We start from the raw sequence: 19,253 nt of genomic DNA on the forward strand, positions 1-19,253 counted from the left end.
TTACTTACAAGGAATTCCTCTTCCAACAAGACAGTTTGCCTCATCTTTAACTCCCTTCAGTTTAACAAAGCCCCGATGCAGTCCGAAAAACTTTGCAGTTCCAGAAGATATATCTGAGGGCAGCTCAGGAATGAACAAGAAAAGGCAAGGTCCTCCACCCTATTTAGGTAGAACTACAAAATCATCTTCACTTTTCAAGAAACATTCATTTGTGATTATCATCATCTGCACAGTGATAATAGTACATGAACATATATATGTAGGAGGTTGAACTGACTTGAGCTGATATAAAAATATAAAAATACAAACCACACAGCCAGAAATAAAAAACTAAATCAGCATACAGAGAAAGTTCTTCTAATATTACATTTTCAAGTCTGAAAGCTACAAGGAACAAAGATGCCTGCTATTTACCTTGAAATGTAATACACCAAACAACCAAAATGTGACACACACAAAACTCAATGCTATCTAGCTCTCTTACTAACAGAAGAGGCTCAAAGGAGCTCAATCTGGAACCCATCCTCACCACCTAATATATGATGGGAACTTGACTCTTAGTGACCAAAAATACCCCAGGTCATACCATTGTGTGGCTTTTATATTTCCCACACAGTCAGCTCAATCTATCCAATGCCATCAAAATACAGTTACTTCTCTATTTATGTGGTCAGGTTTGAATAAGAAAAGAATGGACACTGTCTATCCTACATAGAAAAAGATAAAGACAACTTTCTGACAAATTTAAATGTAATAAAATAACAATTTTCTTTTACCTTCAAAGGTATCTCTGTTGGGTCAATGGTTATGTCAAAACGGCCAATCCCTGATAGATTCAGAGACAAATGTCCTTATTCATGGCAAAAATGAAAAAAGATTGTACGGTAATTGATTTAATGAAGAATGACTCCAACGATAGTTCTATACTCTATGGTGTCTACCACTGTCATACACCAGCCCTATAAGTAAGGATAGTAAATTTTCTTCCTCTAGCTCAATTAGACAAACAAACCAGAGTAGTTTCTCAGGAATCTCAGAATATGATCACAATAATCAGGGATTCTCATCCTTAAGAGCCACTGACCATAAATATTGAGAACATGCTGACAGTTGCTAACACATAGTCCTTTTAACTCTTTGAAAATGTAAATTTCTTGTGATGTTCAAAAAACCTTTTTTTCAGGTCTGATTTTCACTATTGCTTTAATAGTGCTTTACTGGGAAGGATCGTGCACATATACGTTTCATAACCGCAGTTCATATATATGTAATTCATATGTTTGTTGTTTGATTTATCATCTACGGGTTTATGTCGAATTAATTTGATGGCCTGCTCCCAGTTGGCTTGTTAGCTCAATTGGTAGAGCGCTGCACTAGTATCGCAGAGGTCAGTGGTTCGAATCCCGTACAGGCCTGAACTTTTTTTCAGGTCTGATTTTCACTATTGCTTTAATAGTGCTCTACAGCGAAGGATCGTGCACATATACGTTTCATAACCGCAGTTCATATATATGTAATTCATATTTTTGTTGTTTGATTTATCATCTACGGGTTTATGTCGAATTAATTTGATGGCCTGCTCCCAGTTGGCTTGTTAGCTCAATTGGTAGAGCGTTGCACTAGTATCGCAGAGGTCAGTGGTTCGAATCCCGTACAGGCCTGAACTCTTTTTCAGGTCTGATTTTCACTATTGCTTTAATAGTGCTTTACTGCGAAGGATCGTGCACACATACATATAAGTCTGTGTTATCATGACAACAAATGTAGTAAGATCCATTAAATGGTTGTCATGCAAGAGGTCATATACATGGAACATTTCTGCCACCCAGAGAGAATGGCCATGGCCTCTCAAGTGACTGATTGCATTGCACTGTTTTTCAATTTGGTTTCAAAGTACATTTGATTATTTCAACAGATCACTATTCAGACTTAAATGTAACAACATAACAAGAAGTTTATACTTTCAAAGAAATAAAAGGACCATCTGCTTGCAAAGAAAATTTCAAAGTGATTGCATGGCATGGTGGCATGAAAAGTTGCCAAAGTTGTGTCATTTTTCATTGCCTAACAGGGGGAAAATGCCCATCTAGGCATATTTTGAACTTTTCCATTGTCAAAGAAAGCAGAGTGCCACAAAACTTTTTAATGTAATTGTTGAAAAAGGTTCATCAAAAGGGTCCTTAAAGTGCACCTACACCCAAAAAATTTTTTTCGCTTAACGAAGTAAGCTTATTTTTTTGAGTATTTCTGCGCAAATTTTTTTTATTTGCTCAAATCTTCAATTTTCTATGCCCAGTCAAAATACGGAAAATCGGCCGCCATCTTGCCCCACGACCGAGTTTAAAGAAGAATGGCTCTAGCGGGTAATGTGACGTCAAATCGAGAACACGAAGGTCTGCATCTCTCACATTTTCACTTGTTTAGGAAGATTGTCGTCGATATTGTCCGAAATATGCCGACTAGGTGTGTTGTATGAAGAATGTATAAAGCGTGATACCCTCTTGCAAATTTCGCACGTTGCTACATCCTTCTACAACACACTTAGTCGGCATATTTTCGGACAATTATCGACTACAACCTTCCCAAACAAGCGAAAATGTGTGAAATGCAGACTTTCGTGTTCTCGATTTGACGTCACATTACCCACTAGAGCCATTCCTCTTTAAACTCGGTCGTGGGGCAAGATGGCGGCCGATTTTCCGTATTTTGACTGGGCATAGAAAATTGAAGATTTGAGCAAATAAAAAAATTTTTGCGCAGAAATACTCAAAAAAATAAGCTTACTTCGTTAAGCGAAAAAAATTTTTTGGGTGTAGGTGCACTTTAAGTGAAAATAAAAATAAATTATTTAAAAATTTTGAAATTGTCAGCTAATTTTCAATGTTTATGGTCAGTGGCTCTTAACATGCAAAACAAAGGCATGAAAACCTTTGGTTCATGCCTCTGGAAGCTCTAGGTGGGGAAAGGCATCCCTCTTTCACTTTTATAACTAGAGGCCCGTTTGAAGATGTCATTTCCTGTAGTTTGAGATCACCAACAATTGCGAACCTTATGTACATGCATGCGAAGTTTGCACACTCAATTTTTCTACAAAAAGGGAACAATTTATGGTACTGAATCTTCTGTATCTTAATTCTTTTGCCAGGGAAAGTTATCGAAGTAAAAAAAAAGAAAGGAGAATATGCTAAAGGTGGGAGGTTTTTCAGCCAAAATGTATGTGCAATCCTGGAATCTCTCATGTATAAACTACAAAAATACTCACCATTATCACTGCAATTGTCAGAATTATCCTGAAATGGAAGCCATGATTTCAAATGAGACCACCAATCACTTCCTCCACTACCAGATGTAAAACCTTCAATAAGGAACAGAGGCTTTTTTAATGTGTAACCCAATTTCAATTTGTTCCATAAATGACTTCACAAATAATTGCCTACTTTACTATATGATCACAACCATCCCAATAGAATCAATAACCTTGATTATGTGTAATTACCCAACATCAAAATTAAAGAAAAACATAAAAAACCTTGAGACACATGCCTTACAATACAATAGACTTTATTTCAAGAGGGTAGCACATGACAGAAGTTAAACTGATGATCCTTTGGCCCTCTACGTATGTACCTATATAATTATACAATACTATCAAGTGTTATTCTATTATTTATTATAATTAACAGAAAATCATTTTAATTAACAAAGAATATAAAATGGTGCACTGAAATTGTTAGTTTCTATCTGGCTTTTTAAAAGAGTGTTTATTAGGGCCTGATTACATGAGCCGAGCTGGCCCAGTTAGCCGGGTTGATTTCTTTTGTTTTCACGCTTTGGCGAACACCAAAACAAAAGAAATCAGCCTGGCTAACCGGGCCAGCCTGGCTCATGTAATCAGGCCCTTAGTCTCTTTTTGAAACTTTTTGTGCCTTAACCAAAAGCTGTGTATGCTTAAACCATATTTTAGCTAACACATCTCCCACAGAGAAATGGCACATTCCTTCAACTGGGCCTCCCTTAATTATCAAACTTAAGTAAACTTGAACTTATTAGTGGATCAATTTTAGCCATATGGAAATCTCCCAACAGAAAGCCTTGTCCTTCACTTACTTTGGTTGGATTGTACAAGGTGCTGATTATTTACTTTTGAATTACCTCCAAACTTTTGTTTTTCTTCAACCACGATCCCATTCAGTGAACCAGTTCTGCCCTTTTCAGCTTCAGTTGCACACTGATTGTCTCTTTCACCTATCGTGATCAATAATTCAAATAATTCAGAATAGTCAACAAACTGAAAAATGGAATCAAACTTAGTTGTAAATCTTAGGTTTCCTGTGCACAAGGCCCAGTCTCTGCCAAGGTTTTGTCATTCAACACTAGGTCATACCCGGGCCAAAATGTGTTTATACCACTTGTTGTTCTTACCTTAATTTTTCAGATAGGGATCATTTAACTAGACTCAAATCAAAGTAATAAAACATCATGGAATCATTACCAATGTTGTAGCAATTTTCATGGTTACAGACAAGGGCACTTGCTTGTTTGTAAGGATTTCTCATACAGTATTGTATTGGAACAGTGTGCTGAGCTAACAGATCTAATAAAACATGCAATTAGCATTGAATTAACGGCTGTTACACTCAGTCTCTCATTCTGTAGAAATCTTGCTATAAAAGTAATCATCTTCACTTACCCTGGTTGGATTGTAAAGTGTGCTCTTGTTGTCCTCCCTTTTTTAACGCAGTTACGCCATTTTCAATTCCTTTTGCAAAGTGATTAAGAGGCATCTTTCCTTTACCTATTACATTCAATAATTAAGACAATTCAGAATAGTCAAAGAACTGACAATTGGAGTCAAATTAATTCTCCAATTGTATCACACTTTCTTTTGATAGCCAGACTGTCTAAAGGATAGCACACAATCTCAGATTCTTCCAAAAATGAGCTGTCTCATCTGCTTGCATTTTCTTCCACAATATGGAAAAAAATGTCCTCTTTTGTCCCATGGGCTGGGAAACTTGCTTTGTTTCAGAACAGTATGAGGTTATACAGAATTTTTGCACTCATATTTGATTCGTAATAAACCCGTGAAAGTGATAAATTAGATAATAATAATAATTTAAACGCTTTTCGTCCACCAGAAGTTGGTAAGTTAAACAATTTTTCGTTCGATACAATGAAATATATGAAGTTCATATATTTTGAACTGCGGTATTAGATACGTATGATGCACGATCCTTGCAGTAGATAGCGCTATTTAAGCAATAGCGAAAATCAGACCTGAAAAAAAAAAAAAAATCAGGCCTGTACGGGATTCGAGCCACTGACCTCTGCGATACTAGTGCAGCGCTCTACCAATTGAGCTAACAAGCCAACTGGGAGCAGGCCGTTAAGTTGATTCGTAATAAACCCGTGAAAGTGATAAATTAGATACAATGAAATATATGAAGTTCATATATTTCATTGTATCGAACAAAAAATTGTTTAACTTGCCAACTTCTGGTGGACGAAAAGCGTTTAAATCACCAGATTCAGTTGATGCGCATGGCAACCTTTTCAAAAGGTCTTTCCCGACAGCTTCTCTGTTTTTTACAATTGGCAAAAACTCATTCCAAAATTCACTCCGCTGGTCTTTGTATGTAAACTTCAAACACTCTCCAAAGCCCATATATCCGTTGTTTTCAGTACGTATTAGTATTTTTACTGTTACTTCACGTTGGACTAGACTGACTGTGACAATTAAAACAACAAATAAATCAAGGGATCATGTCACTCCAAAGGATCAGATGCAAAACCTAAATTAACAGCATCAATAATATGACCTCAAATTAAGGGAGGGACTTGGAAAATGTATAGAAAACATGTATCCTGCGTTGCGCAATTTTCCATCATATATCTCATTTTTCTGGAACGACCTTAGGTAGTTACTCACAAAATTCGAATTAAGGTTTGGTGTTAAAATGTCATTCCTAAATAATTTTATTATTGAAGGTTTTCTGTACCCTCTCTGACCGTCAGAATGTATCCGTATGATGTAACTCATAGATTATAGAGACGCGCGTTGCAGGAAAAAACTTTAACTTTAGCCTCATTGACATCCACCATTCCACGAAGACGTTTACGAAATTTAAATCAGAAGTACCATCGCCAGACCAATGAACGAGACGTTGAGCGCGGCCATAGGCATCTGTTTGCTTGGCATCAAACACTTTCGAAAGTTATGTAGCACTGCCTGATGTATTCATAAGTTACTTACCAAGCCACCTTTTTTTAATCTTTGTCGGGTATTTTTTCAAACACAAAAACTGTGATAAAATCGCAGCTTTTTGGTTGCGCGCATATCACGCGCGCTACGGTATATTTTGATCGTAGTATTTCGCCGACTTAACTTTAAAAGAACGAGTCGTCAGAGTTAAAAGCTGAAATTGGGAGAGTTTTCGTCTTGTTCATCAGCTACCGCAAATGGACAAATGAAAACACGTGAGCAAACGCTGAAAAAGCTGCTCGAGTGATGCTACCAGCGTTGAGTTTTGAAAGAGAAAAGGATATTTTCTGCTTGTGAAACGCGTTTGTATGTTTTTCTTTTGTTCTGAAGTGTTCGGGCCATAAACTGAACTGCTCAAAAGTAGACGAGAAAGTAAATAGTTGTAACAACCTTAACGTTAAAGTCAGCGTAACCCTTTAACTAGTGGCAATCAGTCACCTCTCCCTTCCCCCCAACCCAATTTTCGTCTTCAAATCTCTTGAGCTACATTGATGCGTCAGGATACCACACTTAGGCAAAAGTTCCTCCACCGAAAAGATTTCGCCTGAACTTGACACTGACCGTGCGCTATTTAAACCATCTGATGAAAAGATACCGGAGAATAATCAAACCATAACAATAGGCAAAGTTTGCTACGCATTAAGTAGTGAGAAGTTGGACGCCGTATCCTAACCCACTTGTCAAAGTACCTACTGAGAGAATTAATAAGCACACGTAACTTACTTGGATTATAACCAACCAAGGTGTAAGAGTTTTTTCGTATCAGGTTGGCCACTCCAAGACCTTCAAAATCAGCCTTATATGATATAACATCATCTGGCAGTGGATCCAAGAAAAGTATTTCAAGCTCTCTCTTTTCCTAATGGTAAAATGAATTAAAAGGAAAATAGTTGAACATGAATAGACTTAGCTATCGTAGTGACATATTGTATACCTACTTTTGCTTTGATGGACTTTTTATTTTTGTTACATACCTGGAATGTTCTCTCCAATAGCCCACGCTCCCATTGGTTACTTTACTCACCTTGAGACCTGTCCCTTAATCCACTGACATCAATAGATGATTATTTTGTCGCCAATATATACTTCAAAATAATAATCCTAATCGATGATAGGAGTGATAATAATAACACTTTAAGTCTAACATTACCTCTGTGTATGCCCAATCAGGTATCAATCCGGCACAATCACCCGCAGATGATTCTATACATAGCACAAAAAATTACAACGAGATTTAGGTAAAGATTAACATTTATCACAAATATCGACTAGGCTGTAAACAAAATAAGTTCAGATTACGATGCATAGCTGTATGTTTTGGTGAACCACAACAAGGCATACCAAAATACATTAAACTACACCAACCACCAAACAACGCCAAATACCTGGCACCCGCCGGAGCACCAGCGGGTTATTCTGTTGCGAATCACCGGGTATACTTTCCCCATCCAAACCGAATTTACAGAACAAAAATTAAATAAATAACACAAAAAATAATATTCAATTTAGTACTAAAGCCTTCATCATAATTATTTTTCAAATATTCCGTGCTCTTTAATTGTTATCAAATAACTTTGTGCTGGACCTAAATCATCATCAACTATTTTTAAACAAATAAACCAAAGGCAGTTCTTCTAGAAAACAAACTCCGGTAGAAAGTTTGTATGTCAGCAAGTGGAAGATTTTGAATTTTAGATTAAGAAAATTCATCACTCAATTTTTTTTATTTGACCCATAATCAATGTGTACTACGCCTTATAAACAGGTCTAAGCTTCGTTGCCTTAAAAACGTACGGGCATGTTTTTTCTCAATCGATAAATAATCAAAGATAAAGCTCGATCTAGTTTACCTTGAGCTGAGTTTTTCTCCACATTATCTGTACCATGAGGCGAGGGTTCTATTTCCTCCTCAGAATAATCTCTGTTTGTAAATGAAGACCCACTCCCCGCTTGTTGATTGTTTCCTATCTGATGTCGTTGCCTTTCAGCTTCGGTCACGATTGAATCAAGAGAATCATTCTTATCTAGTGATATAGAACAACATGGTAAGCTAAAAACGTCAGAAGATAGTGCAAGGCTTTTAAAATTGAATTTTAGATGTATAACTATGAAAAGTAAATCAAAATGGACAGCAGCTCTGTTGAAATGATTCTAAAAGCCTGAGTGATAGCACAAAAATAATATGGGAGTAGAATTGGCAGAGCAATTATTTCTGAGAGAAAAAAGTCCACAATTACCTAATGTGATATGCCCTGAATCAGCATGAATGAATGATTCATGCTGTGAATCATCCATTTCGCTACCAATCGCATCAGTGTCTGCGGGTGATGGCAACGGTGATACTTCATCGTCTGCTTCGTAGCCACTCTGGTTCATGTCACCACCTGGAGAATCTACCGATTGGGCATCATCAGTACCTGGTGTGAACAAATAAGACAACAATTATGGTCTGTTTTCACTTACTTCTTGCCACACTTACACCGTGGAACCAGCCAATCAGACAATAAAAGAATTGCAGAAATTCCCTACAGCAAGGTCAAATGTATTTCATGATCTCCTGGTTTGGGACAGGCCAAGATCGAGCCCAGGTTCCCCAAAACCCGTTCTACAAAAGACACTAAAGGAGCTGTTGATTGTCGGTCTAGCGGTACTCGCTGATTGAAATAAACCTCTACCTATTGACATGTGACATGGATCTCCGTGTTCTGAATCACCCGTTTCGCTGATATCTATTTCACAGTAAGAAATTGACGAACATGTTGATGCATCATCATCTGCTTTGTAGTCACTCTGGTTCACATTACCATCCGGGGAACTTACCGGTTGGGTATCAACAGTACCTGGTGCGAATAAATTAGCCCCAAACAATAGTTATTGTCTTCTCTAATCTACTCCTGGTTACAATTATACCCATGCAACCAGCCAACCATTAAGAAGATTGCAAACATTCCTGACAATAAGGTTACATGTCTTTCATGATCTCTTAGTTGGGACCCTACTGAAAAGACACTAAAAGGAGCTGTTGATAGCTATTCTAGCAATACTCACTGTTTGCAGTAGACTTTAACTGCAGGCGATATGTAGCCAGGCATGTATTTTGTAATAAAAGTGAACACTTACCAGGTAGACAAACTTCCTTCTCAGCAGCATGCTTCAGTTCCAACCAATTAATGGTTTCACTGCTGTCCTCGTTACCTGCTTCTACTGCTAACCTGCACAAATAGAAAAGTGACTGATGCAAGTTATTGTCATGTTGAAAATTAACACCTTTTCTTTCAGCTTCTGTATAAAATTTAGGAAAAGTGCCAGTGTCACCTCGCACAAACTGGGTTGTACATCGTTTCGGTAAAGAAAAGCACAGTGAGAGTAGAAAGTGTCTCGGACATGAACACAAGCTAGAACACAAGGACAAGGGACTAAACTTACATCCAAAGATCTGCAGAGAAAACAATGTCGTCCAAATTTATCTTACTCCAGCACCCGACTAGGAATAATATTTGCATTACGTTTTAAATGACAAACTTAGCTTTCAATACACGCCAAAGAAACGTAAATATATTACCTTTTATTCACATTCTCCAAGAAATCGCCCAAGATGGCATGCCCATTAGCTCTGGCAACATCCTCAGGCAATGTAGAATTGTTCTTGTAATGTTTAAAAACTACTTTTCCAGCTGAGGTACTGAAAACCATTTCAAGAAATTCATAGCCATCTAATTCAGCAGCTTTGTACAACAGTAGGGTTAGAACTCTTATGGATAGAGCATCACTTGTCTTATTCAGGTTAGAAGATCCTGTTAAAATAATCCAAACCCAACATATATAGTTATATAACAAAATGTAGTACTTTTAGATTGACAGTCATAAAATCAAAACCAAAGTCATAACAACAACCAATTAAACAAAAGGAAAGGAACATAGAACAATTTGCGAATAAGAAGAAAAATATCAGAAAAGCGAGGGGAAACTGAGAATGACTGAGTAACGATTGTTTTTAGTTCAAATTTGACTGGAAGAGAGAGGGGCACGAGAGCAAATAAAGGCAAGAAAAATGCAATCCTCTCCTACAATCAATTCAGACACTACTATTCAGATCATTTCGATGTTGCTTTATAAAACTATTACACTGGAAAACGTAGCTTTCCTATAGCAGTCCACGAATGTTTTACTCCACACCATTTCATTGAGACATGCAATCAAATATAACCCTGAGGATTCTGAGTCCATGGTAATGCATACACACGACACTAGATTTAGCGGTTTCTCTTGAATACTCTGATAAATTGAGTATAGCAATTAGCCTACGTTAGCCTCTATACCTTGCTGTAGTACTGTCAATTATTAACATGATACTTGGGTGAGCATTCTATACCTTTTCCTTCTCCGTTATGATTCTAATCTCACCCATGCTACGCTTTGGGTCACCGTAAATAAAGAATTTTGTTTCAATCTCTGCGATTTCAAAAAAAACTGACAAGCCTTTTTGAAGTAAACAATCCTGCACTGTCGCACGGCCAGTATTTACCTGCTCCCATGGCTGCACCACGAGAGGCAGCCTCTTGAGGATCACCACCACTAGTTCCTTCTATTCCGGGAGTTTTTCCAAACGCATCAAAAAGCAATTTCTGGTATCTCTTAACTAGAACAATTTCTCCAAGTATAGCCTGAGCATTCACGGTAAAGGTAAAATCGGTATATCCAATCGATCTTCCGTCTGACCCATCATACTCCACGCTGACTTTCACCTTTCCTGTCTTATTAGATACTGACATTAAAAGTTAAAAAAGAAAAGAAAGAAACCAAACGTCACATCAATTTCGTTCATTTCTATTGAAGATATACCCTATCTATCAGTACTGTACTTGGTAATTCGTTGTATTTCATTTTGTCGCAACACCTGGTTTTCTTAACATCGCGAGTAGATCTAATACAGCTGTAAATTGATTAATCTTCGATTAGAAGGTTTCTTCATCTTAAGTATATTGTGTACAGTTTAGTGAATTGTTGGTGGTGGGAAAAATTCAATAGGGTTTGTTGTCAACACTTAAACAAAGTTTCTTCAAGGATTTTTCTCTGCTACTTCTAACTAATAAATCATGGATTGAATTTCTTGATCCTCAGCAATGTTTATAGCACAGAGACTTGAGAGACCTAAAAAATGAATGAAATATTCTGGAAAAGCTAAGTTATCCTCTTCTACTCAATTATAAGCCTGAGATCTTCATCCTGCGGAACATAATTGAACAGTCAGGTCAACGAATGGCAGGCAACCCCGTACTTAAACTTTGTAGACTTTGAAAAAGCTTTTGACTCTATCCACCGAGAAAGTCTGTGGGTAATAATGGCCAAGTATGGAATCCCGGAGAAGATCGTGAAAATGGTAAGAGTATTTCATGACGACTTCAAGTGTGCTGTAGAAGACCAGGGGGAAACATGTGAGTGGTTTGACATTAAAACTGGTGTAAAATAAGGATGTAATATGTCGGGATTTTTGTTCTTGATTGTTATGGATTGGGTAATGCGAAGAGCAGTTGGCAATGGTGAAAATGGTATTAGATGGAAGTTTACAACAAAACTGGATGACCTGGACTTTGCGGACGATATAGTCCTGCTCTCATCTACCAAGCAGCAGATTCAGGAGGCCAGACGGGTGGTACTCAAAATCAACAAAGAAAAGACAAAAGCGATGAGGATCAATGCAAAGAACCAAGAAAAGATCATAATTAATGGACAGGATATTAAAGATGTCGATGAGTTCGTGTACTTAAGGACCAAAGTTTGTAGAGAGTGGTGGTATGAAGGACTTGAAAAACAGGTTATCAAAAGCCAGAGGTGCCTTTAACAAACTAAAGAAGATCTGGATCTCTAATAACATATTGAGGAAAACAAAACTGAGGCTGTATAAAACTCTAGTAGTGCCAGACTCTATGGATCTGAGACATGGAAGATGAACAAAGGAGATGAGAAAGCAGTGAATGTATTCCATAAGAGGTGCCTACGAAGGATCCTCCGAATCCGATGGCAAGACCATGTCAGCACCAAAGAGCTACTGGAAAGGGCAGGTATGAAGCCACTGAGTGCGGAAGAGATGTCTCGTAGATGGAAAATGATTGGTCATGTTCTTAGAAAAGATCGTAATAATGATTGCAATGTTGCTATGAGCTGGGCGCGAGAAGGTAAAAGGAGAAGGGGAAGACCAAAAACTACTTGGAGACGTACAGTAGAGAAAGAAAGGCAAGAGGCAGGTTGGAGGTCGTGGGAGGAGGTGCGGACAGCAGCAACCAATCGAGAGGAGAGGAAAAGCTCTGTGAAGGCCCTATGTGCCACGAGGCATGAAAAAGATTGATGATGATTACTTAATTAAAGCCTGAAATTAATTTGTAGTAGTTGCAACCTATTTGCATGTATACACTGTTACTTAATTATTAAATATCTATTTACCTATGTTTCCAGTTAGTGTTTTACCATTTTCTATTTCCAAAGGTACCGTATCAACACCCTCAAAATTGGCCTTTAGGTTCAACTTTTTGTACTCCTTAGGCAATTCTTCCCTCAAAGTGATGCAGAAGGGTATAATTTCCTATCAAAATTGACAAGGAATAAAATGACCGTTAAGGTAATAAATCACTAGAAATATTTTTGAATAACTTTCTCTCGGGGCACTTTACGGTACTCGAGGCTATGATCCATATCTACTGCTGAAGACTTGATGGGTCTAAAGAAAATTGTTGCGCTATTATTGCACTGGAAACACATAAAGTCCATAAGACAGGATCAGGACCAAAATGATCAGAAAGGAAAAGATCTTGCAACTCCATTAAAAGTAGTCACAGTGAAATAAAACGATCCGCTTAAATGCTAACTGAAATGCCTTATTGACCAAGCGTGAGGTCAGATGGCTTGATATTGGCCAACATCTTTTTTTGTAAGTGTTTCTGTGGACCGAGACGAAGTTGAGGTCTACAAAAAAGTAAAAAAGAGGCTAATATCCACCTTTATTATCCGACTACACCTAGTAGAGTACAAATAACGCCATAGACGAGTATAAATATCACGTGGTATTTGTATTCTAGAGTACCGGTTAAACAGGTTTTCTCGCATCGTGCAAACGAAGATTTGGATTGTAGTTACGAAAAAAAAAATGGCGGACAATTTGAATCATATTTCCGATTACGAAGAGTCAGAATGGCTGGCAAATATAGATCCAAGTTTATTAGATGAATCGAACGAAGAAAAACAGCTAGACGACCAGGAAATTTCTTCATTTATTGAAGAAAATAGAAACAGCAACACGACAACGCGCCAATTCCGTTCCGCTTCGAATACTCCCCGTAAATAAATATCTGCGAAATTCGTCCGCACTAGAAAAACAGCTTGGCGTGTTGGATAGTAAATAACTTATTGGACGGTTTGTTGTGTAGTATCGCTGAGTATTTTTACTCATTCGTTTGTATTTTGACGAGCCCGTAGGGCGAGTCAAAATACGGCACAACTCGTAAAAATACTCAGCGATACTACACGACAAAACGTCTAATAAGATTTATTAAAAACTGGATCAATGGATAATGCAATTCAAGACTTTTTATTGGCTTAGCCATTATGGTATATGAGCCAATATACCATAATCTACAAATATGGTAAGCGTACGCGTCAGCTTAAAATCAAAAGGGAGCTAAAAAATCTGGTTTCTTCTTACAAAATAATTATTTCTTGGGGGCGTTTTTTAATAAAACAATTATTCCACTCGCACTTGTTGGATATGAGATGATTATAGCCAACTCGGCGCTACGCGCCTCGTTGGCTATCTATCATCTCATATCCAACGCACGCTCGTGAAATAATTGTTAAATAGATCTTGACCGAACAAGCTCTATTGCATAGTAAAAACAAGAATGACCTGAGAAAGAAAGCTAGCTTTGATGGTGCGTGATCGTTTTACATTTGGCAAATTGAAAATTTAAGTTATTTGATGGGTGTTCTTTGAGTTGTTAACATATTTCCACAAAAGCAAATTCAGGTCCTGCTCGGGAATGGCACTAACTTCTGTTGCCCCGTTTCCTGTTACACAAACCCGCTTCCATGCTTTCATATCACTTTGCTTTTAAATTTTTATATTTTCCAGTTTTTGTTGCACGAAAAACTTACGAAACTCGTTTTCTTTTTCTTTTTTAGCGGGATCAAAACGGGAAATTTGCTCGGGTAGCCATTTAGAACACAGGATTTCCTTCATATTGCCCACGGACGCTGCCAGCATTATAATAATACCTGTTCATACTGCGGAAATTTGGGTCATAAATTAAGCATTCTGCACAAAGCTTACACCACAACAAAAGATAAGGCAAGACTGGTAATTCTACGGTAGAAGCAAATTAAAATAAAACGCTGCGCGCAAAGTAAAAAAAAAAAAAAAAACAATTCGATTATCAAACGATTACCTGGATTTGTCCTGTTGCAGGAAAGATTTGCTTGACCACTACAAAAATTCAAACTTAGAATTAGAAATTGAATGCTATCCAAAACAATTTGTAAACAGTTAAGCCTATTTTTGTAGGAAAACACCTATAGCAATGTAACCCTTAAAATGTAACCGCTTCCCGGTTAGCTCAATGGATAGAGCGCTGGACTGATGTGCGGGAGGTCGAGGGTTCGAGCCCAGCCGGACCAACGCTCAGGGTCTTAAAATAATTGAGAAGAATTTGCTACCTTTCTGTAACATCAAGAAATGGTTAGATATTCTGGTCTCCTCGGATAGGGACGAATAAATGAAGGTCCTGCAGGGTTGGGGTAGGAGACGTTAATTTCCCACACACGAGATTACTGTGTGATGATGCCCTCCCCTGGGGTGGGATGGGTGGGAGGGTGGACTAGCATGAATGGTTCATATGTTCCTTTCTAGTCCTTCCCCACTGCAAAACTTAATGCAGCGAAAATGGACTAAATTAAATAAAATTAGATTAAATTAAAAAGTGTTGAAAGCATATGCAAACGCTAAAAGCATTTGAGTGATTATATTGAACAGGGTATGCATTTACAAGGTAATTTGGTTTTATGATCGACTAAGTTGATTATGTAAACTGGCCACCGTAAAGGGTTTCAAGCGTTAGCTGGCATCCTTTGTTCAAATTAATGATACAATAATAACTAAATCCTTTTGCTTGAAAAAGAATATAGCTATCAATAAATTCATAAGAGGGCCCTGAATAAAAGATGGTAAATTGCCAACTAAGTGAGTAACACTCAGTTCACACTCATTGTATGTTCTCTCATATTGTAAAAATATTTCAGAACTACTCACTACATTTAACTTGAGGCTCAAGTTTAAGTCATGGTTTTTGCGACTTACCTCCAGTAGGGGTCAAAAGTTCAAAGAACACATCTCTACCCTCCTCTAAAACAGAGTCACTTTGCCCAGAAAAACCAAAAATCTGCCATAGGAAAAGAGATTTAATTCAAACAAATGAGAAGCTCCTCACAATGGTTTCCTATTTTTGTTTGATTACAGAAAGGTAATCTATCCAGAGCTAGATCTATCCTAGTTTAAAGTAAAGAAATTTAGAGGTCAGCCAGTACTAAACATACTAAAGTTTCCCATATAGTACGCAGTGTATCTTTTCAATTCACTTTTTATGGATAAATAAGGTAAAGTTTACGACACGTTGTAACCGACAAGTTACCGACACTTCGCCGACAGGTCACCAACAGTCGGCCGTTTGTCGACCGACACTTTTGACTAAAACTGTCGGCAAACCGTTGGCCGACAGTTGGCCGTTGTGTCGGCCAACAGTTGGCCGTTTTGTCGGCCGACAGTTGGCTGTTTGTCGAGCGACTGTTGGCCAACTGTCGTCCGTTGTCGGTCGACAAACGGCCAACTGTCGGCCGACAGTCGACCGACAAACAGCCGAAAAATGGCCGACAGGTTTTTTGGGAGCTCTTCTTCACAATTACCCTTAATATGACCATAGTGACCCAACCAACGGAAAAGTTATGGAGAGACAAAAAAAGTTCTCCACTCAAAGGGATCCCTTTTTGCTTATTGCCTCCACATTTTGATACTGCTCATGAAAAAAGTTTAAAGGTCAAATGTAAATTAACTCTTTTCAGTTAACCGTCTCATAAATGTTTAAAACTCCTCTCCTATAAATATGCCGTCTTTCATACCCCATATTTCTCACAGTTCATGTGACCTTAAGCCTTTTTTCGAGGAGGAGTTGTTTTAACCAAATGACAGATACAATTTTAAGCAAGAGCTTTGGATGGATGACACATACCTCGGAAGGCGTGCACAGATCTATGGGAGAAAAGAATTACAAGGGTCAATACATATAAGTAAATTGTGTCACTCTCTAACACATTTTCTTTTTACATATTATTCAGACATGTATCAGGCAGGCATTATCGATTATTTCCACCGAAAAAATAACCAAAAGTTGATTGCACAATTCCTGGAGAATAGTATATGCTTTACATATACGTGTAGCAGAACACATAAACGCACTGAAAGCTTCAATTTCTGAGAGTGACCCATACGCGGGCCATTCCAACACTTCAGCCACAATGAAGCCTGCCTAAAATTTAAGAACCTTTTAAACTAAAATTTCCCAGTTAAGCATCCCTTGCATAAAACAATTCTGGGCTAAAATCTCAAAACAAGATCCTATGTTTGGAATGGAGAGTTTTTTTTCAAATACAATACAGTTCAACACATGCGATACAAAAAGGGTGACACACACTAGTCTGAACAGGGGCAGTGTTATAAGACCACAATACTGCACCTTCAATACCTCCACACCATCAACAAATTCATCTGCATGTATAACTTAACCATGTTAAGCAGGCCACTGTAAGGCTGCAGTATCACAACCACACCCACGAATACAAGTTATTTTAACCAAAATTAAGATCTTAAGAAGCCTAATTTCACAGTTAACATCATTTATGTAATAACAAATGGGCCCATAGAGCTGTCTGCTCTTTTTTTATCATTAGCTAAATTATACACTAGTTTCTAATAGCGATAAAAACAGAATGGACTGGTTTGGATGCAAAACTTGCTTCCCTATTCCTAAAATTTACATTTTAAACAGAGGCTTTGTGATTGTCCAGTTACCGGGACATTTGACGAATCGGTCCCTGGTCTATAAAAAGCCATGTGATCCAACATTTGTTACAAATTCCAGTTGAGGACTTAAACTTAAAATATAATGGCGATGACAAAATAAGTCGCGTTGTTTAATAACACGTGAGTTTATTCATTGTAATGCCTTTCAAAAATGTACAAAACGTTTTTGCTGTCATAGTAACCCCCTTTCAGTCAGACAGCATTACAGCAGTTAGCTTGGGCCAAATATTTTCCCATCCAGTCCATACACTCATTCAAAGTACAAATTGCATGAACTATCACCATACCTTCTGAATGATAAGCAGAGTCACTAGCTTGAGCAACACCGACAGTATTGTTCATGATCGCATCCTGGCTAGAGTCTGACTACATGATTGAAAAATGATTAGGTCAAGAAAGCATTACAGAAATTTTGATCATAATGAAGGAAGTTGGTTTTGTGCAAAAAAAAATATGGAAAGTAAATAATATTCAGTTCATAATATGTTTGGCCAGACCATTCAAAACATTGATATAAACACTAAAACAAGGCTTAAGTTTGACTGCCAAACAAAGGCAGCCCACAAATTGATAACTTTCATTCCAAGTTTTATGATCTCTAAATCTATTTACATGCAATTAATAAAAAGCTAGGATCAAGTACTGTTATTGCTAACTATTACGTGTTTGAGAGTTTAGTCACTGAGGTTGAACTAATTCAGTCACCCCATTTTCAGAATATTTTACATAAAAAAAAATTGTCAAGAGCATATAACAATTTTTGTACATTGAATTCCCTCTCTGAGAGCATGTAAGTATAGGAAGAGCACGACACTTCCAATATTAAAGATATTTAAAGGTTGAAAATAAAAATACCTCATTTTTGATGGGTTCCCGATCTGTAGTCACAGCTGTTTGTTGGGAAGGATCAGTTTCTGATGTTGCTACATGGAAAATAAAAAAGTTCTTAGTTAAGCATATTTAAATGTAACTGCTCTTGTCATTCTCTCAAAGCTATCCTTATTTCAATGCAAAGCTTTATTAGCTAAGTTTTAACATTTTACAGGAAGGGCTGACTGCATTTCCAGGATCAAATGACTCACCATGCCTGTAATAATAATTCCTTCTGAGTTCTTCATTTTTAACAACGCAATTAGCACTACATGACAACACAAGCAGACAATAAGGCTGATCCCTAAAAAAAGTGGTACTTTTTGAGCGCCTGAGGTCTAATGAAGCACATGATATGAAATAATATGACATCTCCCTTCCTTTAAAAATAATACCACATCAACAAAGAGATGGAACGTATTCTATACCGGGACATTCCTCAGTTGTTATAAGCGTATTCCTCAGTGTTCTTATTATTATAAATCTATTCTTCAATTTCTCTAATCTTATTGGTTTAGCCTATGTGTAGGTATCACAGCTCTCCCACATCTGGTGACATATCCTCAGCTGTGCCTGAGGTCCTTCACAGAACGTTGTTCGTTAAGGCTGTATCATAAGATCCCAGTCTGGCCGCTGTACTGTCCTTCTGTGATGTCACTGTGAGACTAACTAGGGCAGGACTCGTTGTCCGTTGGCACACTGAGTTTACCATTCATTGGCATCAAGGGTCATTTGCCATTTGCTGTTGTTGTTTCTGGTCACAATTTGGACTGCGTTCTTCGATAGGTGGCTTCTGTACTGCTGAGTCTGATGGTTTTCACTGCCTCATTATCAGGACTGTTGAGAAGGGCCCTCTGGCACACTGGTAATCTGGCTTTGAATTTGTTGTTTGTGAACAGCTCTGCCATAGACTTCAGCTGGTGACCCAAGAGAGTGGCTACGAAGGACAGAATAGCAAGGTATGGGTCTTCTCTGTTCTCATCGCACTTTTGGAGAATGCTC

General features: G+C 37.7%; 1 protein-coding gene across 7 annotated transcripts in view; it reads right to left on the reverse strand.

Annotated features, from left to right (window-relative positions):
• LOC111345264 (uncharacterized) overlaps nucleotides 1-19,253 on the reverse strand; it is a 58,884-nt gene that overhangs the window by 15,217 nt on the left and 24,414 nt on the right. For 6 of the 7 annotated variants that reach the window (XM_088759628.1, XM_088759629.1, XM_088759625.1 and 3 more), the window contains 18 exons: nucleotides 18,237-18,304; nucleotides 17,669-17,747; nucleotides 16,531-16,550; nucleotides 15,606-15,687; nucleotides 14,698-14,735; nucleotides 12,704-12,842; nucleotides 10,788-11,027; nucleotides 9,825-10,056; nucleotides 9,383-9,474; nucleotides 8,500-8,679; nucleotides 8,113-8,286; nucleotides 7,413-7,465; nucleotides 6,986-7,121; nucleotides 4,691-4,795; nucleotides 4,153-4,245; nucleotides 3,263-3,355; nucleotides 777-850; nucleotides 9-159 (listed from right to left, as the gene is read on the reverse strand). In XM_088759628.1, coding sequence (XP_088615754.1) covers nucleotides 9-159; nucleotides 777-850; nucleotides 3,263-3,355; nucleotides 4,153-4,245; nucleotides 4,691-4,795; nucleotides 6,986-7,121; nucleotides 7,413-7,465; nucleotides 8,113-8,286; nucleotides 8,500-8,679; nucleotides 9,383-9,474; nucleotides 9,825-10,056; nucleotides 10,788-11,027; nucleotides 12,704-12,842; nucleotides 14,698-14,735; nucleotides 15,606-15,687; nucleotides 16,531-16,550; nucleotides 17,669-17,747; nucleotides 18,237-18,304 — 2,049 coding nt within the window. The remainder of the gene's footprint in view (nucleotides 1-8; nucleotides 160-776; nucleotides 851-3,262; nucleotides 3,356-4,152; nucleotides 4,246-4,690; nucleotides 4,796-6,985; nucleotides 7,122-7,412; nucleotides 7,466-8,112; nucleotides 8,287-8,499; nucleotides 8,680-9,382; nucleotides 9,475-9,824; nucleotides 10,057-10,787; nucleotides 11,028-12,703; nucleotides 12,843-14,697; nucleotides 14,736-15,605; nucleotides 15,688-16,530; nucleotides 16,551-17,668; nucleotides 17,748-18,236; nucleotides 18,305-19,253) is intronic. The other variant, XM_088759626.1, reaches the window with a different exon arrangement.

Source organism: Stylophora pistillata, chromosome 5 (assembly GCF_964205215.1).
Source record: "Stylophora pistillata chromosome 5, jaStyPist1.2, whole genome shotgun sequence".
In the NCBI taxonomy this organism is placed as follows: Eukaryota; Metazoa; Cnidaria; class Anthozoa; order Scleractinia; family Pocilloporidae; genus Stylophora; species Stylophora pistillata.